This window comes from Pollachius pollachius (assembly GCF_949987615.1).
Source record: "Pollachius pollachius genome assembly, chromosome: 3".
Lineage (NCBI taxonomy): Eukaryota > Metazoa > Chordata > Actinopteri > Gadiformes > Gadidae > Pollachius > Pollachius pollachius.
Window position 1 is genome coordinate 48,148,023 of NC_136936.1, and position 27,630 is coordinate 48,175,652.

Here is a 27,630-nt window from a genome sequence, read left to right on the forward strand (position 1 = left end):
AGACAGATAGACCAACAGACAGACTGTCAGACAGATTAAGAGCCAGACAGAGCAGGAGAGCTAGCCAAACAGATGAATTTGCAGCCAGACTGGGAGACAGACAGACAGACTGACACATCGACAGTCAGAGAGACGAAGAGCCTGACAGAAAGCCAGAGAACCAACCAGACAGATAGCCAGAGAACTACCCAGACAGAAAGCCAGGTCAGACAAACGAATGGAGAAAGACTACTCAAGGAAACCTGCTTGTTTGTTTGGGCAGTGTGTCGTACGTGGTTGAATCTTCAGTCGGCCGCTCTATTTATCAGCCTTCCATTTTGTTAAGAGAATGGATCGGGACCGCTCCAGTGCTTGTGACTAAATGGATCCTGAGCGCCGGCCAGCAGCAGCAGCAGTTTGTTTCACATCTCTCCTCTGTTGCATTCCAGACACTCTGATGGACAAGGGCTGAAGTGCATCAAAAGCGGCACAATGTGTTCCTCTGTTCACTCCATCTTCTATCTTACTTTCGGCAATTGTGGTCTTATTGTTGTTGAATCTCAGATACCTGTTGCATCATTAAAAGTAGCAACAGCACAGTTTAGGAATGCTTCTTTGTACCAGAATTGACGTGTTTATCAGGTCAGTAAACTCACGCTTTCGCTCTCTCTCTCTGAGCAAAGATGATAAGGGTTGAGCTGTTATTCCTTGTTGTGCTGTACTGGAGAAAAACAAGAATTTCCATCAGATATGTCAAGACCTCAATGTAAATACATGGACCCCTCAGGTGTAGCGGTTCAACATAGTAGACCTACTTAACTTTGTATTGCCATTATTTTTGATTCCACAACACGCACGCACAGATGCTTCATTACAGTTAGACCTATTTTTATTATAAATATAAAAACATGAAAAATATATTGTTTATACAACAGCTAATTATTTACATTATCAAACACAGTGCAAGTAAAACCGTTTGCTTTTTCTGTGTTAAAAATTCCAGATGCTTTCTCATCCTTCTTTTTCATCTATTAATCTATATAAGGGTTTAGGTATCCTGTGTTTTAATTAATTAATTTCCCACAAAAAAATTAAATGATTGGAAAATATGATTATAATCACTTTTTGGTTTTGTTGTCCTTTTCAAGAAGACTGATAGTTATGAATTAGTAACGAAAGTAAATGCTGCGTCTAAATGCGCAAAACCTACGCTGAATGACGCTCTCAAAGTCTTTACCTTTGACCCCTCTGCCGACGAACCAATGAGCTTCCACGTTACTGCGGAGTAGCCAGGATACTTGGAGGCGCTCCTTTAGTCAACATGGTAAGTAAAGATTTGTCAAAAAAAATGTATATTTTACAATTAACGATAGGTGGTGCTTGCTTTGGAAGTACTGCCCTGATCGAAGACGTTAACTTTGATGCATGTATACTCCTCTAAATAGGACTATAACGTTGTTATAGGTCAGATAAGTGCTTCATGAGAGCGGCTAGCACGGAGCTAACATAGCACACATACACACACACACTTTCTGCCGGGCTCGGGCTAACACCTGGACTCATGATCCTGGAGTCGGTTCTCTTTGAAACGTTATACGTTAACGACATTGGATTAATAGTCGGTTGCGGGTTATCTTGAACATCATATACTAGAACCATAGCAAAACTCTCAATACAGTACACGTACTCGTTATTGTGTGAACTTGCCACTAAAGCTACCGAGCTGCAGCAGCATTCATACCGCATGTGTAAATAAACACAATTGAACTTCATAACAGCGTTATATTTCCACCTTCAAAGTCAAATAGGATGGCTAATGACGAGGAGAGCAAAGTCCGCAGCCTTTACGAGTTTGAATGAACTATGACTTGCTGCCCACCACGCCGTCACTCACCCGGCTTCTGACATCTGTACCTGGCTTACTATGTACACATGCGAGCCGGTTAACCCACGAGGTTCATCTCACCTGACCCGAGTCAACGTACCTAACCGCCTGTGTTGGGTCTCCTGTTTATGACAGTCCTCGTCAGAGGGTAATAATGGCCCGAGCCAGGCACCACCGTACCCGGGTGTTCCCCCTTCTGGGATGCCTCCGCCCTTTGTAAGTGTGTAATTAGCATGTCCAATACTACTATCCAGCCCACCACTTACCCTCTTTAGTTCCTCCAGTTGTTGATCAAATTGAACCTAGTCGATCAGATCATGTTTTGGAACGGATTACACTATTGGAGCTAATAAGTCTGTTGATTTCCTTAGATGGGACCACCTGGAATCCCGCCTCATTTCCCTCCAATGGGAATGCCCCCCATGGGACAACGACCACCTAACATGACCCCCATGCCACCTGGGATGATGCCCCCTGGCATGATGCCACCGATGGGTGGACCTCCAATGGGACAGGTGAGGTTTCACCTAGGTTAACGTTTGTATCTAAAACATGCAGAGGGATTAGAATAAAGCAGATTTAAACAATTTGAACAAATGTGAATTCGGTATTTATGTGTTGCCGTTGGAAGAAGTCGACATTTGTGATGGATCGATGTTGCGTCGTTAACATTTTTCCATATCGTCTCAAGTGAGCACTTCACAAAACCTATACCTATTTACATCCATATAAAGACCTGGTCCTACATTTAGAACAGTAGATAGTTGCCTGAATAATGATTTTTTTTCCATAAATATATATATTTCAACAACAGCAGCAGCAACGCGTTTCAAATTAGAGCTGTGCTAATTGTAACACACACACACACACACACACACACACACACATCTGCAGCAGCAAGTCACCTCTGACAGGGTGCGGAGGGGGTTCAGGAGGGAAGCTGCTTATTTTGGCACAAGCTGTGGTTTCAAACCGTTCTTACTTCAAGCCGTTTCACTGGAGTCAGCCACAGCTCAACTGCTGGTGCAGCTCCTTTCACATTAAACACACACTCATACACACAACTCACACGCACAGACTCATACACACACAACTCACACACTCACTCACGCACAGACCCACGCACACACAGACACACACCTTGCCTGTAGCCTGGCGTTAGCCCCTTCCACACACCTACCCCCCATGTCTGTCCCAGCGTGTTACTACCCCACCCCAGCGCCACTGAGTGTGGGAGAGGAGCGCGTGCGTTGAATTTCTCCTGTTGCGTGTGTTTATTAGATGCCGGGCATGATGCCACCCATGATGCCCGGGATGATGATGCCCCATCGCATGCCAGCTGCAGCGATGCAGCCATCAGGACCGGTAACTCCCCCCCCGCCCCAGTTCCTATCCCCCTCTTCCTCCCCCCCCCCTTCTTCATCTCTTCCCACGGCAGCACTGTTTGATTTTACACCTGTAAAAATAGTTTTTTTCGAGCTGTCAAGTGGCAAGTCGGAAGCATTTCACACGTTGGCACACGTGGTCTAGCAGACACTGGTAGCGGCGCTAATGTTAGCTCTGGGAAAGGGGGAAAAACCTCACACACACATTCTGAGGACCTGATGAGATGGTATTTTTAGAACGCTAAGACAAAGTGAGAAAGCTGAATAAACAAATGTCACGATGGGCGCAATTAAGGTGTGTAATGAGTTATACATGTTCGGTGTTGGGGTGAACTGCCTCATAATGACTTATCATCTTACGCTTACGTTACATATTGTGAAAACACGTTCTTAATATACTCAGAGAATCCTGTTTTTCTATAAGTGCTAGTAACTCTGTGTTATTAAAGAGTTAGTAAATGTAGATTTTAAATTGAGTATATTATGAAGAAGTGCAGTCCGAATCCAAGAGGGAATTAAAGGAAGCATAGCTTGTATGTCTGCAAGGTTTGATTCTGTTTACTTGTGAAGTCGTATTTTAATGTTTATTATTGTTTCCACAGCCTGGAGTGGAGTCTTCAGGTAAGGCTTTTAAGATTTTTCCACAAATAACAACCGTCCTAATGTTTTGTACTTCAATGTATTTATGTTGATTTGCTTATCTCTCCTCCCAGCAGCAGCCCCAGGCACATCTGTGAGTCAAACCAAGACTACTTGCTTCTTTTCCGGACATTTCTTCAATGTCTCACCATAGGACTTTGCATTATTCATGACATTAGATTCTGCACTTTGAATGCTCTTATCGTTGTCCAACGAACTTGAGTTTGATTTTGTTGTTGCTCCGCAGATCGCAACAAACGGCTCGCCACCAGAGGACCAGCCAAAGAAGGTGTGTGTGTGTGTGTGTGTGTGTGTGTGTGTGTGTGTGTGTGTGTGTGTGTGTGTGTGTGTGTGTGTGTGTGTGTGTGTGTGTGTGTGTGTGTGTGTGTGTGTGTGTGTGTGTGTGTGCGCGCGCGCGCAAACACTAAAGACCGGTGTTGTAAACAGAAAAGTACGAGAGAAGATGACAGTAACACAACTATTTAAGGGCTTCCTCATTCCCTGAAGGGAACTTGGAGACTTCAAATTAAACATGCTAGAGAATCGTCAACCTTTTTGGGATAAAAGCATGAGTTCGTCCCACCGGGAGTATTGGACCTGGTTAGTATGCTTCCGCAGCCTAGATGATTCATCTGGCCATTGTGTCTTCTCTTCCTAGAAATCGGTGTGGACAGAGCACAAATCTCTCGACGCAAAGACGTACTACTACAATACCGAGACCAAGCAGTCCACCTGGGAGAAACCAGACGATCTCAAGTCTCCTGCCGAGGTAAATGCATCCATCCATAACCAAGGACGACTCTCGACTCTGATAATGCTTGGTTCCCCTCTAACATCTACACAGAGCCAAACCCGTCTCTGGTCACCATTTCAAACGTTGCTCGGTTCATCAATTTCCTTTCACTTCCCCCGAACAGCAAATGCTGTCCAAGTGTCCGTGGAAAGAGTACAAGTCGGACACGGGGAAGCCTTACTACTACAACTCCCTGACAAAGGAGTCCAGATGGACTAAACCCAAGGAACTGGAGGACCTGGAAGGTAGGCACCCCCCCCCCCCCCCCAGCGTGCTGTGTGCAGTTCAGATTGCGTCTTACATTTAGGGCATTTAGCTGACGCTTTTATCATAAGAGACTTACAATAATTACTTTTGTCATAAGAAAGTGTAAAAATATGTCGGTAAAGTAAGGATGTCCATAGAGCCAAGTGAAAAGCACCAACAATCGCTAGGCTAACCCATTCCCCGTAAACAACATGCGTCTTCCGATGGTTCGTTAGTCGGTGTTGTTGCTCGGACGCCCACCACTGTGTTTTTAACATTAGGACACACGGCTCACCATTGATGTTCTACACAATAACGCTGGCCGGATTTAAATGGAAAATTGGAGCTAGGCCCTCGTTAGACAAACCCAGTAACGCTCGCCTGATCCGCCACTACGTTGTGTGGTTCCAATCTACGTAACGTGCCTTTGAAATGAACTGTCCCCTAATCACCATTTCCTTTGTCTCTTCCAGCCATGATCAAAGCGGAGGAGAACGGGTAAGAGCTTCCTGTTTACCTTTTGGCTCGCTGCGCATATTCGGACGCTAGCTCATTAGCAGCAAAAACATGAACCTTTTTGAAGAAGATGAAAGACGGCCATTTCTTTTTGCGTCCGTCCGGGTGGGATCAAAGGGACACCCGCGCTTCGTTTCCGATGTTTATAATTACGGTGACGTGAGGACCCTTTCGTGGTTGGGGGTGTCGCACCGCCCGCTGTTAGGCACGTCACCCATAATTGATCTGCTTGCAGGACGGCGGAGGCCGTGGCTCCCGGCACCACCCCCGCCCCCGCCATGCAGGCCGACCCGGCCGCCGCCGCCGTCGCCATGGCGACCATGATGGAGGCGGAGCCCGCGCCGGCGCGCGCCGAAGAGCCCATGTCCCAGGTGGCCGAGCTCACCGCTACGGACGCACCTGTGGCCTCCGCCGAGGCCCCCGTCGCCGTGGAAACCGCAGCCAGGTAACGCTGACGTGGGTGGGAAAGGGGGGGTGGGGCGGGCGCTGTGTGGTGGGTGTTTGACTCTCATCTGGTTCTCAGTTTGAGGCCCAGTGTCAGAAAGAAATGCCTTGAACCTCTTTTAGAAAGGGCTTTATTTAAGGCGTGAAATCATTTAGTGCAGGCATTGCATGATGGTGAAGTTCACAGGCTTCCGTTGAAAGCAGTTAGCGCCTACACTGTAGGGGGCCAGTCCTGTTAGTTAGACGCACCCTTGATGATGAGCTGGGTTCTCTGTTTAACCATTGTCCCTGTACACACTAGCCTGCCTGAAGGACAGCTACAAGTGTAAGTGCCGTACAATCTTTCTACTCATTCCATATGTCAGAGGCATAATTTATAAACGCGTTTTTAAGAAGCCACTTGTACTGCACCACACTGGACTTTTAACTTCCCTTCTTTAGTTGAAATGGCTCCTTGTTATTATTTTTGGACATAGACCCATTCATATTTGGTATTTCTGTATCAGTGAATATAAAGGTTCTCAGTTACTGATATGGGTTAATGCTTCTACATTATCTACGCATAATTTATCTTTTGACTCTGGGACAAAAAAAAAAATTGAATCATCAAACTAAAAGGAAGCATGCTTTCTAGCTTGTTCCTTTTATTTCTGAAAGTGTTTCTACCTTTGCTGTCCACCGTGTGGCGCTATGTGTAGCAGGGCCTTGCATGTTCCTGGCCATTTCTTGGAGGACATTTGAATGCTCTTTACATGGCCAACCTTAGACAAACTCTCACTGTACACCAACCGTGACCACTCTCCATCAAGGGGACGACTCCGGATGTTTCAGTCATTTTATGCCCGTCTCCACAGAGCATCTTCATCGTCGTCGTCGTCGACTCAAAGCAATGTGCACGCCTTTTAATATCCACCTTTTTGGTTTGAATCCCTAGTGCTGAAGCGCCCAAGGAGGATCGGCCAGAGCTCCAGAAGAAGACATACAAGTGGAGCACCAAAGAGGAGGCCAAGCAGGCCTTCAAGGAGCTTCTGAAGGAGAAGGTAGGAGAAGGGCGGGCAGAAAGGGAGGGGAGGCGCACAGAAGCGGGGCTGGGGGTCAGAGAGGCCGGCTGCAGGCCTGGTGAAGTGGGCGCGTGCTTACTGCTTTGCAGCTTCTAGAATATGTAGCAACAAGTTGTCTGGAAACGTTTTTCAACATGGAAGTAAATTAAGTATATGTATGGGCAATGATTTGATTATTGAATTGGAACTTGCATGCATTACGATGTATCGGCGATTTGGAGGTTAAACTTGGCTGGCTCGATTAGTGTGATCAGCATCATGGTATCATCGATGATTATGTATTTGAGATATAATTGATTATTTAATGTGAAGATTATTAATAACGGTACATATTATAACATTATGCATTATAAAGTCAAGACTGATCATGACAATTTCTTCCCAGGAGTGTAGCATTGGTATTTTGACGGCTATCTAGGGTTCTCGGTTCTCATGACTGTTCACCTATCGGCAGAAGTCCTTGACCCCTCAGATCCCACATGGGACTAACATAGGATCAAAACCCCGGATGTCCCGGGGTCATTTATGATTTCCGACTTTGGATGTTTATTTTCGGCGGGTAAAACCCCCAATTTGTTCCACGAATCCTACAGAATTGATTTGCCCAGCTCTCGTCTATCCGTTCCCATCCCAGCCTGTTGAGACGTGCGTGCAGGTGAAGCAACATCCGGGTCGTTTCTGACGACGTGTGTTTACCGGCGAGAGCCTTTTCGCGTCGGGGATCTGTGATATAATCCCTGACCCCCTGGGAGGTCTTGGCACGGCGGTTAATTCAGTTGCCACGGTTGCGCTGGCGTGCCCGCTAAGGTAGCGCCGCGCACGCTCTCACCGGCGTTTGTTGCTATATTTAGCCTCCCTTTTAATTCACTCCGGCGAGCTCTCCTGAGATCGCTCGCCTCTTCCCTCTGCGTGATCTTAATGGCTCTGTCGCCGTGATTAGTGTTACTGGATCAAAAGCATGGGATTAAAACATCCAGAGAAAGGGAGCGAGAGAGAGAGAGAGTGAATGGGAGGGGGGTTGAGAGAGCGAAGGGAGGCACGGCGCCCTGAGCTGGACCGACTGTGACAGCTGACACGGCGAGCGAACACGCCGAAGGTGGTTCGTAATGGGGGCGCAGGTACCCCCCCCCCCCCTCCCGGGACGGGCGGCAGAAAGGCCACGCGATCAGTCCTCCGACGGCGTTTCTCGCCTCAGTCATTACTTCTCCACGGCCTCTTAATTCGACATCCAGTCGCAGTCACGATAAATGCATTCACTCGCGCGTACGATGTAACCAAAGGCCGTAAGTTCCCCGCGGAGCCCCCGCCTCCACCTGGCGTTTTGTTCTACAGGTGCACCAGACTAATCCCTATCTATGTGATGGTGGCCCCCTGCTGCGTGCCTCGGGTATCGTGTTGACTGACGGCGTCTGGCTCGTCCTCCTTTTTAAAGTCCTGTGCTTCTCTGGGTTCCAGGGTGTGTCCTCGAACTCCTCCTGGGAGCAGGCCATGAAGATGATCATCAACGACCCGCGCTACAGGTCTGTGCCTCGGCCTACTGTACCACACACGTTTATTATAACCGTAACCACAGGTTTGGTTTAATCATAGCCACAGGTTTGTTATAACCATAACCACAGGTTTGGTTTAATCACAGCCACAGGTTTGCTATAACCATAACCACAGGTTTGGTTTAATCACAGCCACAGGTTTGTTATAACCATCTCCACATGTTTGGTTTAATCATAGCCACATGTTCATTGTAATCATTACCACACGTTTATTATAACCATAACCACATGTTTGGTTTGATCATAGCCACACGTTTATTATAACCATAACCACATATTTACTACAACCATAGCCACACGTTTATTATAACCATAACCAGACGTTAATTATAATCCTAACCCCACGTTTTTATCGTAATTATAACCACACGTCACTCCACGTCAATCTAAACATGGTCTCCTCTTTGGATCCGCAGTGCCCTTCCCAAGCTGAGCGAGAAGAAGCAGGCGTTCAACGCCTACAAGGTGCAGACGGAGAAGGAGGAGAAGGAGGAGGCCAGGATCAAGTACAAGGAGTCTAAGGAGACCTACCAGAGGTTCCTGGAGAACCACGACAAGATGACGTCCACCACGAGATACAAGTACGCGCTGCCGCCGCTCGCCTGTCCAACGCCATTGCTCTTGTTAAGTCCCCCTCCCCGCCATTGATTAGTAGTTCTCCGTACTGTCCAAAGGATTCTGCGGACCTTCATGATCCATAACGAGAGCCTCGGAGCTGCCATACATCTGTAGCGCCTGCTGAGTTCTGTAGCTTCTGGTGCGCGGCTAGCTCTGTAGCGCCTGGTTCGCGGCTAGCTCTGTAGGGCCTGTTGCGTGGCTAGCCATGTAGCGGCTTGTCTTTGGCTAGCTCTGTAGCGGCTGGTACACAGTCAAACCCTGTAGCTCTTGGTGCGCGGCTAGCCCGGTAGCGACTGGTCCGCGGCTAACCCTGTAGCACCTCGCGTGCGGCTAACCCTGTAGCGCCTGGTGCACGGCTAGCTGTGTGGCCTCTGGTGCGCGGCTAGCCCTGTAGCGCCTGGTGCGCGGCCAGCTCTTTAGCACCTGGTGCACGGCTAGCTCTGTAGCTCCTTGTGCACGGTCAGACACTGGAGCGAATGCTGTGGGGCCAGAACCAGTGACGTCTCCCATTATAAGCAACCTTTTCATCCCAACGGGGGACCCGGCCACACTGAAGGATCCTTTGTTGCGCTGTTTGTCCTCAAGGCTTCAGACCCCACCTCACGTGCTTCTGACACGGGATCGCCCACACAATGGGCTTTATTCAAGGGTTGCGTTTTATTCAGCCGCTTTCACAAAACCCCCCCCCCACTACCCTCCATAGGGGCTGAGATCTCAGGAGGTCTTTTCATATTTATTTATATATATATATACTCAATGGACAGTCTGGTGTGCTGTATGGCCGGCAGACTAGCTCCCTGACTGGGGTGGAACGCCGCTGGCGCGTCCAGAGGACAGCCAGCGGAATCGACCGGTGACCTTGACAACCGGCCCGCTCTTTAGAACGCGGCTGGCACCGCGGTTGTCGAGGCGACCGAGGTTATATTCTTGGACTGAGTGCACAACATGCGGTGACTGCCATGACAGCCTGTCTGGCTCTGACTGTGAGAGCGTGCGCACATTGGCCCGCGCCTACCTGTGTGCACACAAGAGTTGAATCCTGCTTGTCGTCGAAGCGAACGGAAAAATACTGCTGCAGTCTCGCCGGACACACGCTGTGCACTTTTATACATCTAAATGTTTCTCTAAACCGACACAATCGTGCAGCAGGTGCAAGGTGTTTCTAAATTGAAATCCTTTTTAAGCCTTCATCGGACAAGTCCTTATGAAACACTGCCATCTTGTGGTTAAATATGCCTCCACTAAGTGTGTGTTTGTGTCGGTGTGTGCGCGTGTGTGTGTGTGTGTGTGTGTGTGTGTGTGTGTGTCCTCAGGAAAGCGGAGCAGATGTTCAGCGACCAGGAGGTGTGGAGCTGCGTCCCTGAGCGGGATCGTCTGGAGATCTACGAGGACGTGCTCTTCTACCTGGCCAAGAAGGAGAAGGTCGGCCATCTTCCTGTGTTCTCTAACGATCCCTTTATAAAGAGCTCTTCTTTCAGTCCACAGAACCTATTTCCCCCCCTCCTTGTTAAGAAAACTTGAATTACCAGTGTTTAAGGCCTATCACTGTGGTTCCCTGAATGTAGTCCGAGGATCCACGTGTCATTAAGTCACAACCCAAAAACAAAACAATGTATTTACCAATATTGGAGTAATCAGTTCATGTACTTATGGAAACATGGAGCGAACTCAAAGCAGCAACAATCAGGGCTGCGCTCAATTAAACAGTGGGCGATCCAAACATGAATCAACATTTAAACATTAGTTAATCCATGCGGTTCACCCTGAAGATTATGGTTTGGGCTCTCGTGAGCCAAACAGGAAATCCAACCATATTGTTCTAACGGGGCCAAGCACTCAAAGCTTTGAGTGCAGCTCTGTAGAGAGGCTAACACCCCCCCCCCCTACAGGAACAAGCCAAGCAGCTGAGGAAGAGGAACTGGGAGGCGCTGAAGAACATCCTGGACAACATGGCCAACGTGACGTACCGCACCACCTGGTCCGAGGCGCAGCAGTACCTGCTGGACAACCCTACCTTCGCTGAAGACGAGGAGCTGCAGAGTAGGAGCGCACACGCGTCTATACACCCTGTACACACAAACACACACACACACACGGCCTATACACCCTGTACACACACAAACACACACACACACACGGCCTATATACCCTGTACACACACCAACACACACACACACGGCCTATACACCCTGTACCCACACCAACACACACACACGCGTCTATACACCCTGTACACACACAAACAAACACACACACACACGGCCTATACACCCTGTACACACACAAACACACACACACACACGGCCTATACGCCCTGTACACACACACACACACACACGGCCTATACACCCTGTACACACACAAACACACGCTCGTCTATACACCCTGTACCCACACCAACACACACACAGGCGTCTATACACCCTGTACACAAACACACACACACACACATCTATACACCCTGTACACACACACACATCTATACACCCTGTACCCACACCAACACACACACACACATCTATACACCCTGTACCCACACCAACACACACACAGGCGTCTATACAAACACACACACACACATCTATACACCCTGTACACACACAAACAAACACACACACACGGCCTATACACCCTTTAACACAACACACACCTGTAAACACACACACAAGCCTCTATACACACTGTTAAACAACGCACACCTGTACACACACACAAACACACAAGCCTCTATGCACACTGTTAAACAACGCACACCTGTACACACACACAAACACACAAGCCTCTATACACACTGTTTAACAACGCACACCTGTACACACACAACAAACACACAGCACGTTTATACACCCTTTAACACAACACACATAACACACACAAACACACAAGCCTCTATACACACTGGTTAATAACGCACACTTGTACACACACACACACATGCACCTTTTATACACCTTTTAACACAACACACACCTGTAAACAAACACACAAACCTCTATACACACTGTTACACAACGCACAACTTTACACACACACCCGTTTATACACCTTTTAACACAACACACACCTGTACACACATACACCTACATGTTAATACAAGCTTACGCACCTATACACACCTGTACACATGCATGAACACACACATGTTAATACACATTTTTAACCAACACAAACCCACATGTTATTACATGCTTATTCACCTATATACGCACACTCACTCACTCTTGTTTATTCAGGCTGGTACACAACTAAAAACACACCCTTATACACACGTATACACACTGGGCGAGGTCAAAACCTCATTGAATCCATCAGTAGTTTTTTAATGTGTTGAAATTAGTGTACATTCATATCTTGAAATAACGGTGTGCAGCCTCATTTTATGCACTTGTAAGGATCATAAAATGTAATCTACCCTGAGGTTTGTTTTGGAGTCGAGTCTAATCCAATCTCGTATGAAATCCTGAAATGCACATAACATTACAATTCAATACAAACTCAGTAAATGCCTCCAAAGTGGGTTTTCGTGTTCGGTAGCCCAACATGAAAGTACACTGTCAGCATCTACGTCTGCTGTGAACCTAAAGATCGGCACAGAGAGTTCCAGACGGCATCTGATTTTAAAGAGTCTGTGTGGCAAGAAACTTTGCACTCTCACTCCTGTTCTTTTGTTAGTCTTTAAGTTATATAAGCACAGGGACATATGAAACCTAATACACAGTGCAAAATGATGAACTACTCTCACTCTAATGGAATATTCATAGCATTACATCATGTGTGATTAACGTGTGCACTTACAGACTAAATTACTAATGTGCTCGCCCCGATTGAGGGATGAAGCCAAGTCGATTGTACAGCAGGTGGTGTAAATGCTACCCCCATGCTATCCTCTGAACACTCAACTGGCCCAGTGAAGTGGACATTACCCAGCATCAGCGCTAACTATCATGTGAGGGGAACGGACCCTTCTCATAGACGCGTCATCGTAGGAGGAACACAGCTATCGCTCATAACACAAATTATCAGCTCTTCTCCTTGTGCTTACCAGGGCACAGGGTCCTTAGTCCATAGTCAATGTGTGATGTCTTCACAAGTTTAGTCTAGTACCCATGACCGGGTGCATCGAAGGAGGTTCCCTTAATGAATGTTATGACTGACATCTTTGTTTGGCCGATGATGATTCCTCTGTGAAAGTCTCAATGTCCAGTGAAGAGTACAGTGCTTAGCATTATCGCTAACGCTCATATGAGGGGAAGAGTACAGTACTTAGCATTAATGCTATTTCATGAGGAGAAAAGGCCCGTTGATGAGTAAAGTGCTTAGCATTAACGCTAACTCTTATATGAGGGGAAGAGTACAGTACTTAGCATTAATGCTAACTCATGAGGAGAAAAGGCCCATTGATGAGTAAAGTGCTTAGCATTAACGCTAACTCTCATATGAGGGGAAAAGGCCCAGTGATGAGTAAAGTGCTTAGCATTAACGCTAACTCTTATATGAGGGGAAGAGTACAGTACTTAGCATTAATGCTAACTCATGAGGAGAAAAGGCCCATTGATGAGTAAAGTGCTTAACATTAACGCTAACTCTCATATGAGGGGAAAAGGCCCAGTGATGAGTAAAGTGCTTAGCATTATCGCTAACTCTTATATGAGGGGAAGAGTACAGTACTTAGCATTAATGCTAACTCATGAGGAGAAAAGGCCCATTGATGAGTAAAGTGCTTAGCATTAATGCTAACTCATATGAGGAGAAAAGGCCCATTGATGAGTAAAGTGCTTAGCATTAACGCTAACTCTCATATGAGGGGAAAAGGCCCAGTGATGAGTAAAGTGCTTAGCATTATCGCTAACTCTTATATGAGGGGAAGAGTACAGTACTTAGCATTAATGCTAACTCATGAGTGGAAAAGGCCCATTGATGTGTAAAGTGCTTAGCATTAATGCTAACTCATATGAGGGGAAAAGGCCCAGTGAAGAGTACAGTGCTTGGCATTAACGCTAACTCTCATATGAGGGGAAGAGTACAGTACTTAGCATTAATGCTATTTCATGAGGAGAAAAGGCCCATTGATGAGTAAAGTGCTTAGCATTAACGCTAACTCTTATATGAGGGGAAGAGTACAGTACTTAGCATTAATGCTATCTCATGAGGAGAAAAGGCCCATTGATGAGTAATGGCTTAGCATTAACGCTAACTCTCATATGAGGGGAAAAGGCCCAGTGATGAGTAAAGTGCTTAGCATTATCGCTAACTCTTATATGAGGGGAAGAGTACAGTACTTAGCATTAATGCTAACTCATGAGGAGAAAAGGCCCATTGATGAGTAAAGTGCTTAGCATTAACGCTAACTCTCATATGAGGGGAAAAGGCCCAGTGATGAGTAAAGTGCTTAGCATTATCGCTAACTCTTATATGAGGGGAAGAGTACAGTACTTAGCATTAATGCTAACTCATGAGTGGAAAAGGCCCATTGATGTGTAAAGTGCTTAGCATTAACGCTAACTCATATGAGGGGAAAAGGCCCAGTGAAGAGTACAGTACTTAGCATTAATTTCTCCTCCCCCCCTGGCAGACATGGACAAGGAGGACGCGTTGATCTGCTTCGAGGAGCACATCCGGGCCCTGGAGAAAGAGGAGGAGGACGAGAAGCAGAAGACGCTGCTCCGAGAGAGGAGACGGCAGCGCAAGAACCGCGAGTCCTTCCAGGTGAGTCCGTCCGTCCGTCCGTCCGTCCGTCGGAATCAACATCCGCTGGACCGGGATCGTCACACGCCTTGACGCTAGGTTTATTTTTCCGGGTCTGTTGAGTAATCACAGTCAAAGCTTTGCCGAGAACTTTGCCGACGAGTTTCCAAAAGTGTGATCTGAGGCATTGTGACACTCGTAAAGGTTTTAGAAAAAATTGGACACACTGAGTTCCACAGGAGCAGGCAGCGATGAGCCCGATCAAACGCTGTCCCGACCAACGTCACGCTCACTCGAGTCAGCTCCCTTAGGCAGAAGTAGCTGACTTCTTGTATTATACGCTGAAATTCCCCCCTGTTTAACAGCTTTATATATTGTCGTTAAAAATAACACAAAAGTTCCATTCAATTTTATTTGTATAGCCCTTAATCACCATTACAGCCTCAAAGGGCTTACCAGGCAAATAGTCAGCAACACTTTGTGAGACGCAATTGGAACCGTCTTCTACTTTGGTGATTACTTCCCCTGTTAACACGTATAGCCACCATGGGTACATTTATCCTAATGAATTATTTTGCGGTCGGTGTTAGGCATTTGCGACACATAAAACCCCCCAGTGAAATGGTCGTTAGTCACGCAAGTCGAAGTGTTCATTCCTCATTAAACACTTAAGGACAAGACACCACATCCCTCACTGTAAGCCCCAGTCCCCACAACATGTCCGCTTTCAGACGTATTGATGAGATTGTGTTGAAGTTGTGTTGATGTTGTGTTGATGTTTAGAAATTCCTGGACGAGCTGCACGACCACGGCCAGCTGCACTCCATGTCGGCCTGGATGGAGATGTACCCCACCGTCAGCTCCGACATCCGCTTCGCCAACATGCTGGGCCAGCCCGGTAGGAGCCCCACGCACACAGGCACACAGGCGCAAACACACACACACACGGGCACACACACACACAGGCACACAGACGCAGACACGGGCACACACACACACACACACACACACACACACACACACACACACACACACACACACACACACACACACACACACACACACACACACACACACACACACACACACACACACACACACAGGCGGGCATGCACAAACAAGGATGGGCACGCACACAGACATGCACGCACACAGACGCAAACACACACACACACACACACACGAGCACACACACACAGGCACACAGGCGGGCATGCACAAACAAGGACGGGCACGCACACAGACATGCACGCACACAGATGCAAACACACACACACACACACACGGACGCAAACACACGCACACACGGGCACACACACACAGGCGGGCACACACTTACACTCAGAGGGGCGCAAATACACGGAAACGCAAACACAGGCATACACACACGGGCAAACACGCACACATGGAAACATAAACACAGGGACTCACTCACTCTCTGACGGACAGACACTTAGAGAGTAATTGGCCTGCAGCACATGGACCATAACACGCGTGTCTCTCTTTCTCCAACCTCAGGCTCCACCCCCCTGGACCTGTTTAAGTTCTACGTGGAGGACCTGAAAGCCCGTTACCATGACGAGAAGAGAATCATCAAAGACATACTGAAGGTGCGTCTCCAACTTTATACAGGGACCGATTCCCACACCCGATTACCCAATAATAACCACAGTCAGCGTCATTGATCCAACAGGTTCAAACACAAGCCACCCTAGGTTTCTAATCTTCGGTTTGAGCTGTCGATTCATCGAGGCCAGGATATCCTGTTCTCATGTCCGATGCCTCACCACCTTAATTCACCCCCACCCCTTCCCAGGATAAGAGCTTCCTGGTGGAGGTGAACACCACCTTCGAGGACTTTGGCACGGTCATCAGCTCGGACAAGAGGGCCACCACCTTGGACGCGGGCAACATCAAGTTGGCGTTCAACAGCGTAAGAACCGCGCTTCCCTTTGTCATCACTATTATCTTGACTCTAGATTATAAAACGTATTGCTGAGCTTTGAGCCATGATAACATGATACTTGTCATAGACAGTAATTTCCGTTTCGAAATGAAATGCTATTTGGGGAAGCCGGCACCGTGCGGGGAGGGTAACAGTCTTCTTCGAGCACTAGAAGTTAATAACATTTTGGGTATAAACAGGGTAGAAAATGAACACTTCAGGGTTGCATATTAAAAATAGCAAAGTTTTCCACTCTGGCAAGATAAACAGACAATAGCGGTTATTATAGGACAAGGGCATAAATAGCCCTCATATCACGGCGCATCAATGGGTATCACTGTAGCAACACGGCTTCCCACAGCACTTTACAACTTCCTTGTTTTTGTTTTTTTTATACTAAAGTATAAAATATTCTAAACTTAATTCATTCTCTGTGTATAGATCAGGGTGACAGCCTGCGTGTAAATAAGCATAAGTGGGCCACCTGTAAAAGAGTGCACAGCCCCGGTCAGACAGCAACCCCCCTCCCCCCCGTCTGACTGCCAACACCACCACTAACACATTTTCTGCCGGGAAACCCTGAGCAATGTGTATCACGGTGCATCAATTTGCATCACTGTATTGTGTTGCATCAATGTGTAACACACAGCATCAATGTGTAACACACAGCATCAATGTGTAACACAGAGCTTCGATGTGTCACACAGTGCATCAATGTGTCACACAGTGCATCAATGTGTCACACAGTGCATCAATGTGTCACACAGTGCATCAATGTGTAACACAGTGCATCAATGTGTCACACAGAGCATCAATGTGTAACACAGAGCATCAATGTGTAACACAGAGCATCAATGTGTCACACTGTGCATCAATGTGTCACACAGAGCATCAATGTGTCACACAGAGCATCAATGTGTCACACTGTGCATCAATGTGTCACACTGTGTATCAATGTGTCACACTGTGTATCATGGTGCATCACGGTGTGCCGGCACTGACTCCTCTCCTCCTGTAGCTGCTGGAGAAGGCGGAGGCCCGGGAGAGGGAACGGGAGAAGGAGGAGGCCAGGAAGATGAAGAGGAAGGAGGCCGCCTTCAAAAGCATGCTGAAGCAGGCCACGCCCCCGCTGGAACCCGAGGCCAGCTGGGAGACGGTACGTCGACGTCTTGGATAGTGTTGCCTCTCGGCCATCTTGGATGGGTTATCTGGTTGTGGTGTCAGAAGGAGCAGGCTTGTTGGTGTGATCACTTTGAGCCTTTGAACTTTCATCCAAAAAATCTAAATCTATAGCAAAAGTATACATATATATATCTTTGAGGTGAATATATTAGTATAATTTTCTTTGTTGTTGCCCTTATTGATACTTGAGGTAACAAAGTAATAAAATAAAGCATTTCTTGTAGCTTTCAAACAGGGTCACAGAACATAACCTCTACCACCCAGAGTTCAGTCTGTCATTGGGTTAACTCACCCTAACCCTTTACGCTCAGGTCCGAGAGCGGTTCCTCAAAGAGTCCGTGTTCGAGGACGTGACGCTGGAGTCGGAGAGGAAGCGGATCTTCAAAGACTTCATGCACGTGTTGGAGGTGAGCCCCCCAGCCCCACGCTCATCTGCTCCTCCTGACTGAGCGACTCTCAACCCTCTCTCTTCTTCTGTCTCCCCTCAGCATGAATGTCAGCACCATCACTCAAAGACGAAGAAGCACTCCAAGAAGTCGAAGAAGCACCACAGGAAGCGTTCCCGCTCCCGATCGGTACGTCACATCCCGCCCGGCTCGCCCAGCGCCCCCCGGGCGTCGTGTCCATGTCGATAGGGCTGAGCGATCAATCGAATTAAAGCCGACATTGCCATGTAATAGAACGTGTTTTGCAAATCGCAAAGGCTGCGATTAATATAGAAATAATCAAACGAAAAAGATGGTGGGGATTTTTTTATTATTTTTTTTGCGGGCGATATTTTACTTTTACCGCCTGGAGATCAGTATGATCCGTATTTCTTTTTAGTTTACAATCCAATAGTTCATTAAAGATGTTATAATATAAATTCATAGGCCTGGCCTAAAGGAAAGAGGGGGTTATATGTTACTGCCTGTTGAGTGAAGAATGCAGAACATAAGGAACTTTAGAAAGAGAGAAATTGCGTACTAAATCGCGATCGCAATTTTGGCAATATCCATTCCCCCCATTGTTGATGTAGTATTCAGACGGCGGCCGTGCGCGCCTGACCTAGTAAAGTTGTCCCCCCCCTCACACCTTGTTCTTCTGCGGGCGCCGCCGCCGCCACAGGGCTCCGAGTCCGAGGAAGACGAGTACCACAAGAAGAAGAAGAGGTCCCAGTCCAAGTCTCCGTCCGAGCGCTCCTCCAGTGGAGAGTCCGGTGAGGAGGGAGGGGGGGGGCTGGGATACCTCAGACAGACCGGGTAGGACGACCGCACCCTCTCACACGGGACCCCGCCGTGTGTACTGACCCGTTCTCCTCCTTCTGTGCCCACAGAGCGAAGCTACAAGAAGTCCAAGAAGCACAAGAAAAAGGGAAAGAAGCGACGCCACAAGTCTGTGAGTAGCAGAGCTCCGCGGGGGAACTTTTAAGCGTCAGAGAGTCCGGCTTAAAGCAGTCCGGTGTTAACGCACCAACCAGCACGGTTGATCCAGCTGCATAAGCGGCCAAGCGGTAGCTCGTGTGGCGAGGTCGTGCTCCGGTGTGAGCCCATCAGAGGCGACCGCAGCGATCCGATGTTTGAGCGTTCCTCCTGGGGGGTGTTCTCCGCATTAACCCCCGACCGCTCCGTGGGCCCCCCACAGGCGTCCGAGTCCGACGGAGACAAGAAGGGACGAGAGAGGGACGGGAAGCGCGAGAAGGACCAAGAGAAAGACAAGGAGAACGACAAGTCCCGAGGGAAGAGCCACCAGGAGCCCAAACAGAAGTCCCCCAAGAGAAAGGCTGCCAAGGAGGAGGTCGGTCCCTGAACTCTAACCGTAACCCATTAGTTTAAAACCTTAAGTGGCGGACGCATGGAACGCCTTGTAAACTGTTCTGTGGAGTGCAGTAGAGTTGTCGTAACAAGCGATAGTATTTGATTTGAATATGGCTAGGGGTGTTCCCTGTTGAGATCCGTCTGAGGTATTATCAGGAACGCTAACCTCAGGGGCCCCACTATGGGACTCAGGGGCCCACCATTGGACTCAGGGGCCCCACTATGGGACTCAGGGGCCCCACTATGGGACTCAGGGGCCCCACTATGGGACTCAGGGGCCCACCATTGGACTCAGGGGCCCACCATGGGATTTCCTAAATTCGTGTTAAAATTAGAAAATGGGTTACCTTGACAACCCTACTGTTTTGTATTGAGGCGTACCACATTACTTTGTCTCCTAGTATTTTGAATATAAATAACCTTCAGATTATGAGGGAAAACATTGCATATTTAAAAAATATATTGTAAGAACATGTTTTATTTTACCTTTAGTTTACTACATTTGAATACTTATACAATAAGACAGTTTTACAACCCCTTACAGCCATCTGTGATTGGACGGTTTAAAGGTCTTGTTTGTGGATTTTAAATGAATAGAAGTCATGAATAGATATCTTTCCCCTCGCCAGCTGTGTGGTAACCCAGCCCTGTGCTCTCTCTCCTCTGCTCAGGGAGGGTGGGACACCTCTGGCAGCGAGCTGAGCGAAGGCGAGCTGGAGAAGAGGAGGCGGACCTTACTGGAGCAGCTGGACGCCCCGTGATCTCTCCCCCCCCCCATCGCCACTGCTGGCCACTTCCTGGAAAAAAACATAACAAAAAAAACTCCCCATGCATTCCTGCTCCTCCTCCTCCTCCTCCTCCTCCTCCATGTCGATCAAAGGCCGCCACCGCGCCGAACGCAGCGGTCGTAGCCGTCAGATGACTGTACAACTTCACGATTGTACGATAATTCGTACGACTTTGCTAACTTGTTTCTTTTTATAAAAAAAAAAAAAAGGATTGGTCTTTGGTGGCGTAAAATAGCCTTGTCGTTGCCTTGGTTATGCTTTAGATTATATTTGTAGGTTGTAGATGTACGTTTTTACTTTCCGTTATTTAGCTAATGGATCGGAAGCGGTTTCGTCGCCCGATGCCGACAACCGTGTGAAGGTCGGTGAAACTTTTTTTTTTAAGCTTTCGACTAGGTTCTACTTAACCAGTCCACAAGTCCAGGGAACCGGGGGAAATCTGCTTTGAAGGTTTTTAACTTAACTGTCGCTGTACGTCTTCGGACTCGTCAAACAGGATTTTGAGAATTGGAGAATTTGGATTATCTGTACATGTAATAAAATACTATTTCCATGGAGGATGGCTCCTCAATATCATGCTTTTCAAAAGGCACATAGTTGCACTTAGTAGTCATCCATTCAAATCATTGTCAGCCCTATGATGACAAGAATGGATGACAAGTTTCCAGAAAATCTTGGAGTGAGATTTGAGCGGCACATTTGTTTGAGGGTCGTCACAGAAGATGTGATTTCTTGCACCCATTTCCAAAGTTTCATAACTTGTAATCCTTACCAAAACCATGCAAAAATGAAAGGCGTTCAATGATCACTATTGACCACCAGGTATGGGACTATTTAACCCACACCGGATCCAAGCCCGAGGTCCCACAGATTATCTTCCATTGCGGCAGAATTTGCTTTTAAGTTGGCAATACTTGATCAACTTACTTTTTAATTACATCACAACCTCGAAAAATAGAACCACACTTTAGGTTCTCTTGTTTTAGACATTTCTGTTTGAAAGGTGACTTTCTTGATTGAAGTTATCCTCATTCCCAGATCTCTGCTTGCCAACGCAGGACTTCAACCGAGGACTCGGGATCATACTCAATAGTTCTCTCCACTCAAACACCAAGTCATCGGGAATGAAGTGGTTGGAGGATAGATTTTACATTAAATTCACACGGTCAATGTTATGTTTTAAAAAGCACTAATCTGTAGTGACCCACCTCGGCAGTATTTGAACATAGGACCTTACCATTCAAACAACTACTTCATGTTTGAAGAACAATAAGGACTTGAAACCTTGTCTTAAACGTTAATGAGCAGGTCATGAACACTAAGACATGTCAGGTTATATTTTAAATTCGAAGACCGTTTCATGCTCAACGGCGACACGTCTGGTGGTAAGGGGTATTTCTTCCCATTGATACAAATGGTTTTGGCACCAAGTTCGTAAGTCATTACACTTCAAATGCAAGGGCTTTCCTGACATATTTGACATGCAAGTCACGTGTCTTGGCACATTATCAAAAAGTAAAGATCTTACTCTTTAAAATGCAACTATTAATAAGAAATAAATGTCCAGGGCCATTGTTGGAAAATGAACAAGAAAACCATGGTTTGTCGATTCTTTTTCATTAATTTTGTGCATCTGCCAATTTAGTAGGCTTATACATGCATATTGGTGATGAGTTTAGCATCTAATGATTAAGACAACTAGAATATCACCACAGAGATACCTTGGAACATGATATACAAGAAAATGGGAGTTTGTAGAAACTTGATTATATAATGTATTTTCTATATCTGCCTGCATATTGGATAAGACGTGAGTATTACCCAAAATACACATTTTTCCCGTTTAAATAACTTGTTGGCCATTCTGAGTAAGAGTTGCACTGTCTTGTTTGCGCCATGAAGTTCCTGTCGGCGCAAAAGTGTTTTACCGTACAAACATGTAGATGCGCAGTTAAAGTAACCGCGCTTCTCTGAAGTGTAGATGGCGTGCCGCGTGATCGTAGTTACTACGGTATGACTGTTGGCCAGGCTCAAACTCTTATATAAGAGTAATTGGTGTGAGAAATAGGAGGTGCAGGGGTGAGAGCGTGTGATCACGGTAATTTGAGTGAGTCTGACGCTCAATGTGTTGGCAGCTGTCATAACACGTCCATGTCTTTCAGAGGTTTACTCTCCACGAGAGATATCCATTGACATGTGATGTGCTTTACGGGGATTCGGAACCGAAATTGGCAGTTTATCAAAATTAGGTGCAAAGGACATTTCTGTGCCAGGACCAAAACAGCAGTGAATTAAACAAACATCCATTCAATGTAAATAGTTTAATTGATCGTATTCATTAAGAATCCCACCTAACGTAAAAAAAAAAGGTTATTTAAAGTATTTTATAGTCAGCACACAATGCCTAAAATACAATTCTGATTTAAAAAGAGACATGCCAGTATTATCCAGTCCAGGAGAAGAGATGAGCAGGACGTTCTTCAGAGAACATGGTAATTCACAACATGCTTTAGTGGGTTATTTTTGGTCCAGAGAACAGAATGGATCACAACGTTACACAAGCCAGCGACTGGAAAACCTTATTAGAACCTGGTACATCAAATAAGAAAGGCTAAATCGATGTGATGTCAATGTTCCATTGCTATCAAACCATTATGTTCTAAATTGGCAGTACCTTGTTTAAAAAAAATATGAAACAAATGTCAACTTTGAGGTCCAAATTAGATTTATTCATTTTCAATGCTATTCACACACACAAACACACATTGTGCATGGAATCCTTGCATCCCTAGTGCTGTGTGCGTCGCTGGCTTAGTGTAGTTTTATGATCCACTCGGTATTTAATGAAGTGATCCAGTATGAAAAGCCTTCATAGCGCTCTACAATAATGATTTGTTAGGCTATTGTTTTGGTTTAATTAAATATAAGAAATGAAAACAACTATAAGTTAATAACATTCAAATTGTAGAGCACAGAGCATTGTAAACTTTTGTTTAAACAATATTTACAATATGAACCTCACGGGTCATATGAATTAGGAATTAAAAAAAGGGAACAAAATTTACGTTTGTAGCAAAATATCTGTACATTTACAAAACTTTTTTTTTTTTTTTGCCATGTCGTCGACGTAGAGGAGCCGTCAATTAACTGACATTCTGGCCAAATGGAAAGGTCACGTGAACCAAAAACAAACATTGAAAGCTAGAATGAAACCTTTTTAGTGGTTAAATACTATACAATAAAAAATACAATAAGGATATGAAGATGGCTGCACTGATTCCAAACCCCTTTGAATAATTTCAAAACAAACAAAGTATTTCGATCCACCTTTCCATTGTGTATTCATCACATGGGCTTCAGTGTCCTGGGTACACTCTGGGTACACTCTGCTCATAGTGAACACTCTTATTGTGGTATTCATGTATTGACCCAAAACACAACTGTATTCAAACAAAATGGAGGACACACTAACTCCCATCGCATCACTGCGATGGGACAGCCTCGTTCTCTCCTCACCAAAGAATAAGCTTTGAATGAGTCGTCCGTACAGTCAAGCATACAAATGATGTGCAATATAAAGTTCACATTAACCTGGCCCCATCCTCCAACAACTCGTATTCCTCTTGAAATAATTCAAAGTCACCGTGGCACGGTCCTACCAGACCTTTTCTACGATTTTTCGAATCATCGCTTAAATCTCAACAGCTAATACTTTAATAAGGAACCCTTTTGGAGAAAAAAAGATTGAAAAGCCATTTTGTTTTGAAATAATGCTTTTCAAGCACGTTGGGTCATAGTAGGAATCCCTGGCTTCTTGGAATGTGCTTAAGTAATACGGCCTTGGATCCTCGTGCTGGATAGTTCCGGAACTGTCATACGGAATGCTTTCCATACATTCTGTGCAAGTTCCAATTCTTCTTCCCAGTATCCACTGCTCTGCTACATATCACCGTATAATCCAGTTGTTTCATTGCGTCCCAGATGTCTTAAGAATTTAAAGCCTGGTGGTGTTTCATGGATTGTAATGACTATCGACAATTGGACGAAAAACAAACCGAAAACTAACAACTTTATGACATCACATGAAAAGTTCAGGCACTTTGCAAATTACTTTTCTTTTCTTTTTAACATTGCAGACCACTCTCTCATGCCGTCTCCATCGGTCTAACCCTACCCCCCCAGCCCAGTCCTTCGTATTTCAGAGGCTGCTCCTACGCCAGAGATTCATTGTCTTTTCGTTTTCTTTCTTTCTTTTATGTATATATTTACAGATTTATCTCTGTTGGTTGCTAGGGAACTCAGCAGCATCCGCCTCCCGGCATCTTCCGTCTCACATCCATCCTCTCTCTCTCTCTCTCTCTCTCTTTCTAAAACCATCGCACGTCCCTTCACATATCCACATCACATCTTCCTGCGTTCCCTCGTCACATGACCACCTCCCCACTGTTGATTGGCCGCAGGCTCTGGTCATCGAAACGCCGGCGGCCACTGCGACGCACGCCATCGGCTCGCCTGTATGGCTGGTTCCTCAGATCTGGTGTGCGTGTGTGTGTGTGGTGGGGACACAAAGCAGGGGTCAGACATATCGTGAGGTCTAGCCATCGCTGACGTCCAGTCTAACAAAGCAGCTTGAGTTTAAAACGCAGGGAAACTAAAACACGATTCTCTCTCAAGTCTCTCGCTGACATATCATTTAAAATAACTACACTAGGGGGGAGGGGGGCTTTTGATTTTGCCTCTTTGCCAAGATGGAGAGAATAATCCAGTTAGGTGTTTGGAATGATTTTTGGCCAATGCTTGGCTGAAATTGTTGGAACCAAATGCGAAAAAAAGCTATTCAAAGTGATGAATAATGGGGGGATGAATAGTAAATAGAAATATGATCAGAGATAAAAACAGGTGGTGAGGTGACTGCACATCATGGTGGGGAGGGAAGGAGGGAGGAGAGAGGGAGGGAGGGAAGGCGGGAGGAGAGAGGGAGGGAGGAGAGGGAGGGGAGGAGAGGGAGGGAGGGAGGAGAGCAGATGAGAGGAGAGGGAGGGGAGGAGAGGGAGGGAGGGAGGAGAGCAGAGGAGAGGAGAGGGAGGGGAAGAGAGGGAGGGAGGGAGGGAGGGGAAGAGAGGGAGGGGGGGGGAGGGAGGGAGGGGAGGAGAGTGGGTGGGGGGGGAGGTGGAGTAAAAAGAGGAAATGCTTGCCAGGTTTGGGTCACATCCAGCACTACAGAGGATTTCCTTACCCTCGAGTAGACAGTGGGGAATATAGTAATATTATTCTTCTTTAGGGCTGGATGAGAAGAAGACAAAATGGAGGTTAAAATGAATAAAACAAAGAAGGTAAAGCTATGGCGATGGGGGGACAGGGTCCTGCTGGGGAGCATCCCGCACTGGGGCGGGCAGAAGCGTTGCGGTCTGGCAGGGAAGCGAGGGAGGGCAGAGGGCGTGGGGGGGGGGGGGGGAGATTGAGTAGGCCGCTGGCCAATGAACTTACACCAAATCACAAAGGGGCGGGGCTTAATAGACATGGCGAGCTTGAGCCTGTTAACTGGCACAGAGGACGGCGAACCGAAGAGGCAGAAGCTTTTACTGTTTGTTTTAGTTTCCTGTGTTTTTAAAGACTCAAGACTGCTTTGCAGAGAGGCGGATCAGCATGACAGAACAAACCAAAAGCCCATTTTAAGACACACAGTGAACACAGAGTGGTTATGAGTGTTTAGATAACAAGGCGACGACACCTCCACCAAGGCATGCACGCAACCACCCAATAAGCACCTAATAGAAAGCAAGAATGGCAACTAGGTAGGTACTTTTCCAATGGCGGCAGATGGCTTTTGTTAGTCGGCACGCAGTGAACACAAAACAATCAGGCACTCTCAAAACACCCCCTTCATCGTCTGCTGCGGCACAACACTTCATGCGTCATGTTAGAGATTAGGACCTTGTCACGCCTGCCACGGCAATGAAAGTCATGTGACAGGAAGGTGACCTATCAGCAGATGGCCGAGCAAAGCACAAGGTAAGAGGTACGAAGGGCAGCAGGGATGCATTGTGGGTAACAACAGCGGAAGGGGGATTTGCATGCGAGACGTTAGCAGAACAGCAACAGCGATGTCATCGTAAACAAACAGTGTTCATAAAAACAGGAGTTGAAAAGCATCATATTATATTTATAATATATAATATCAGAGGCGATAGCTCTGTAGAAATCACATTAGTCTTAAAGGCATGCTATTGGTTAAAAGGTGACAGTGGTTAGAATTCATTATCTTCTCTCAGAATGGAGAGATGCTATATAGTCACTAAATAATGTTATAATATTTATATATCTAGGGACGTGTTGTTCCGTTTACGGTCAGCAGGGGGCGCCAAACATCGTATATTTTTCGACGACCTAAAAAGATCATCTCATGTCAGTCCAGATTAGGACGACCTCGAGGCCCCGCCTCCCTGTGTGACATTAGGGTCTGCTGCGGTTCGCTACGATGATAAATATATCTCATGATTTTCACACGTCATGCATTAGGAGCCCCAGACTGTTATCCCACCACCTTGTCATGCTGAAAGGGGAGAAAGACCCACACACATGCGAACACACACAAACACACTCAAAACCCACACAAACACTTTCAAAAGCGCACAGTACAACACCGCCTAGCCCCGGTAGTATTCCCGAGACGGGTCGGCTCCGGACACATGCACAGGTCACCGGTGACGGACAGTGAAAGAAAGAGTGTGTTAAGGCGCAAAAGCCAAAAACTAACACCAAACAAACACACACGCACGGGGAGAGAGAGAGAGAGAGAGAGAGAGAGCGAGCAGTGTGTTCCAGCAACCTTGGGGCGGGAGCAGAGGGAGCGAGCGTTCTACAAGCTTAGTAATGGTACTCGTCACTGAGGGCGGGGTCGCAGAAGAAGCGCGAGCCGCGCTTGGCGGTGCGGGCGGTGAAGGGCACCGTCTTCAGCACTGTGGTGACCGGGAGGGAGGAGGGACAGGAGGACAGGGAGAGGGACAGACAGCCAGAGACACAGGACAGCGTGAGGAGAAGCAGTGGGTTGAGATGGTTAATGTTCCCCCAAAACAACAGCAACCACAACGACGCCGCCGCCTGCTTCACATTGTGGA

The 27,630-nt window shown here is 46.8% G+C and overlaps 2 protein-coding genes across 7 annotated transcripts in view; one reads left to right on the forward strand and one right to left on the reverse strand.

Moving 5' to 3' along the window:
* Positions 1–1,263: 1,263 nt before the first annotated feature.
* prpf40a (PRP40 pre-mRNA processing factor 40 homolog A) lies at positions 1,264–21,973 on the forward strand. 3 transcript variants are annotated; one of them, XM_079733682.1, is made up of 27 exons: positions 1,264–1,303; positions 2,000–2,080; positions 2,236–2,379; positions 3,146–3,229; positions 3,852–3,870; positions 3,963–3,982; positions 4,136–4,177; positions 4,547–4,657; positions 4,806–4,926; positions 5,401–5,425; positions 5,679–5,888; positions 6,822–6,927; positions 8,404–8,468; positions 8,915–9,079; positions 10,430–10,538; positions 11,006–11,156; positions 14,689–14,822; positions 15,585–15,699; positions 16,320–16,411; positions 16,618–16,734; positions 17,765–17,902; positions 18,240–18,335; positions 18,417–18,503; positions 19,036–19,126; positions 19,244–19,305; positions 19,552–19,704; positions 20,396–21,973. In XM_079733682.1, the coding sequence occupies exons 1-27, from the start codon at positions 1,301–1,303 to the stop codon at positions 20,483–20,485; spliced, it is 2,631 nt and encodes an 876-aa protein (XP_079589808.1). In that variant the 5' UTR covers positions 1,264–1,300; the 3' UTR covers positions 20,486–21,973. The 3 variants fall into 3 exon arrangements, with proteins under 3 accessions (XP_079589808.1, XP_079589809.1, XP_079589810.1); XM_079733683.1 differs by having other exon boundaries at positions 3,966–3,982; XM_079733684.1 differs by lacking the exon at positions 2,000–2,080 and having other exon boundaries at positions 1,275–1,303.
* Positions 21,974–22,818: 845 nt separating this feature from the next.
* fmnl2a (formin-like 2a) overlaps positions 22,819–27,630 on the reverse strand; it is a 50,724-nt gene continuing 45,912 nt past the window's right edge. The window contains exons 26-27 of one of the 4 annotated variants that reach the window (XM_079731980.1): positions 27,342–27,471; positions 24,933–25,046 (exon numbers count right to left, since the gene is read on the reverse strand). In XM_079731980.1, the coding sequence (XP_079588106.1) occupies positions 27,380–27,471 (92 nt within the window). In that variant the 3' untranslated portion in view covers positions 24,933–25,046; positions 27,342–27,379. Of the gene's footprint in view, positions 25,047–25,745; positions 27,472–27,630 lie in introns of those variants that run through there. The other 3 variants (XM_079731981.1, XM_079731978.1, XM_079731979.1) reach the window with 3 other exon arrangements.

Coding starts and splice junctions, on each gene's coding strand:
- prpf40a (XM_079733682.1), top strand. Junction 11,157..14,688: donor TGAAGACGAGGAGCTGCAGA/GTAGGAGCGCAC, acceptor CCCCCCTGGCAG/ACATGGACAAGGAGGACGCG. Junction 19,127..19,243: donor CTCCTCCAGTGGAGAGTCCG/GTGAGGAGGGAG, acceptor CTGTGCCCACAG/AGCGAAGCTACAAGAAGTCC.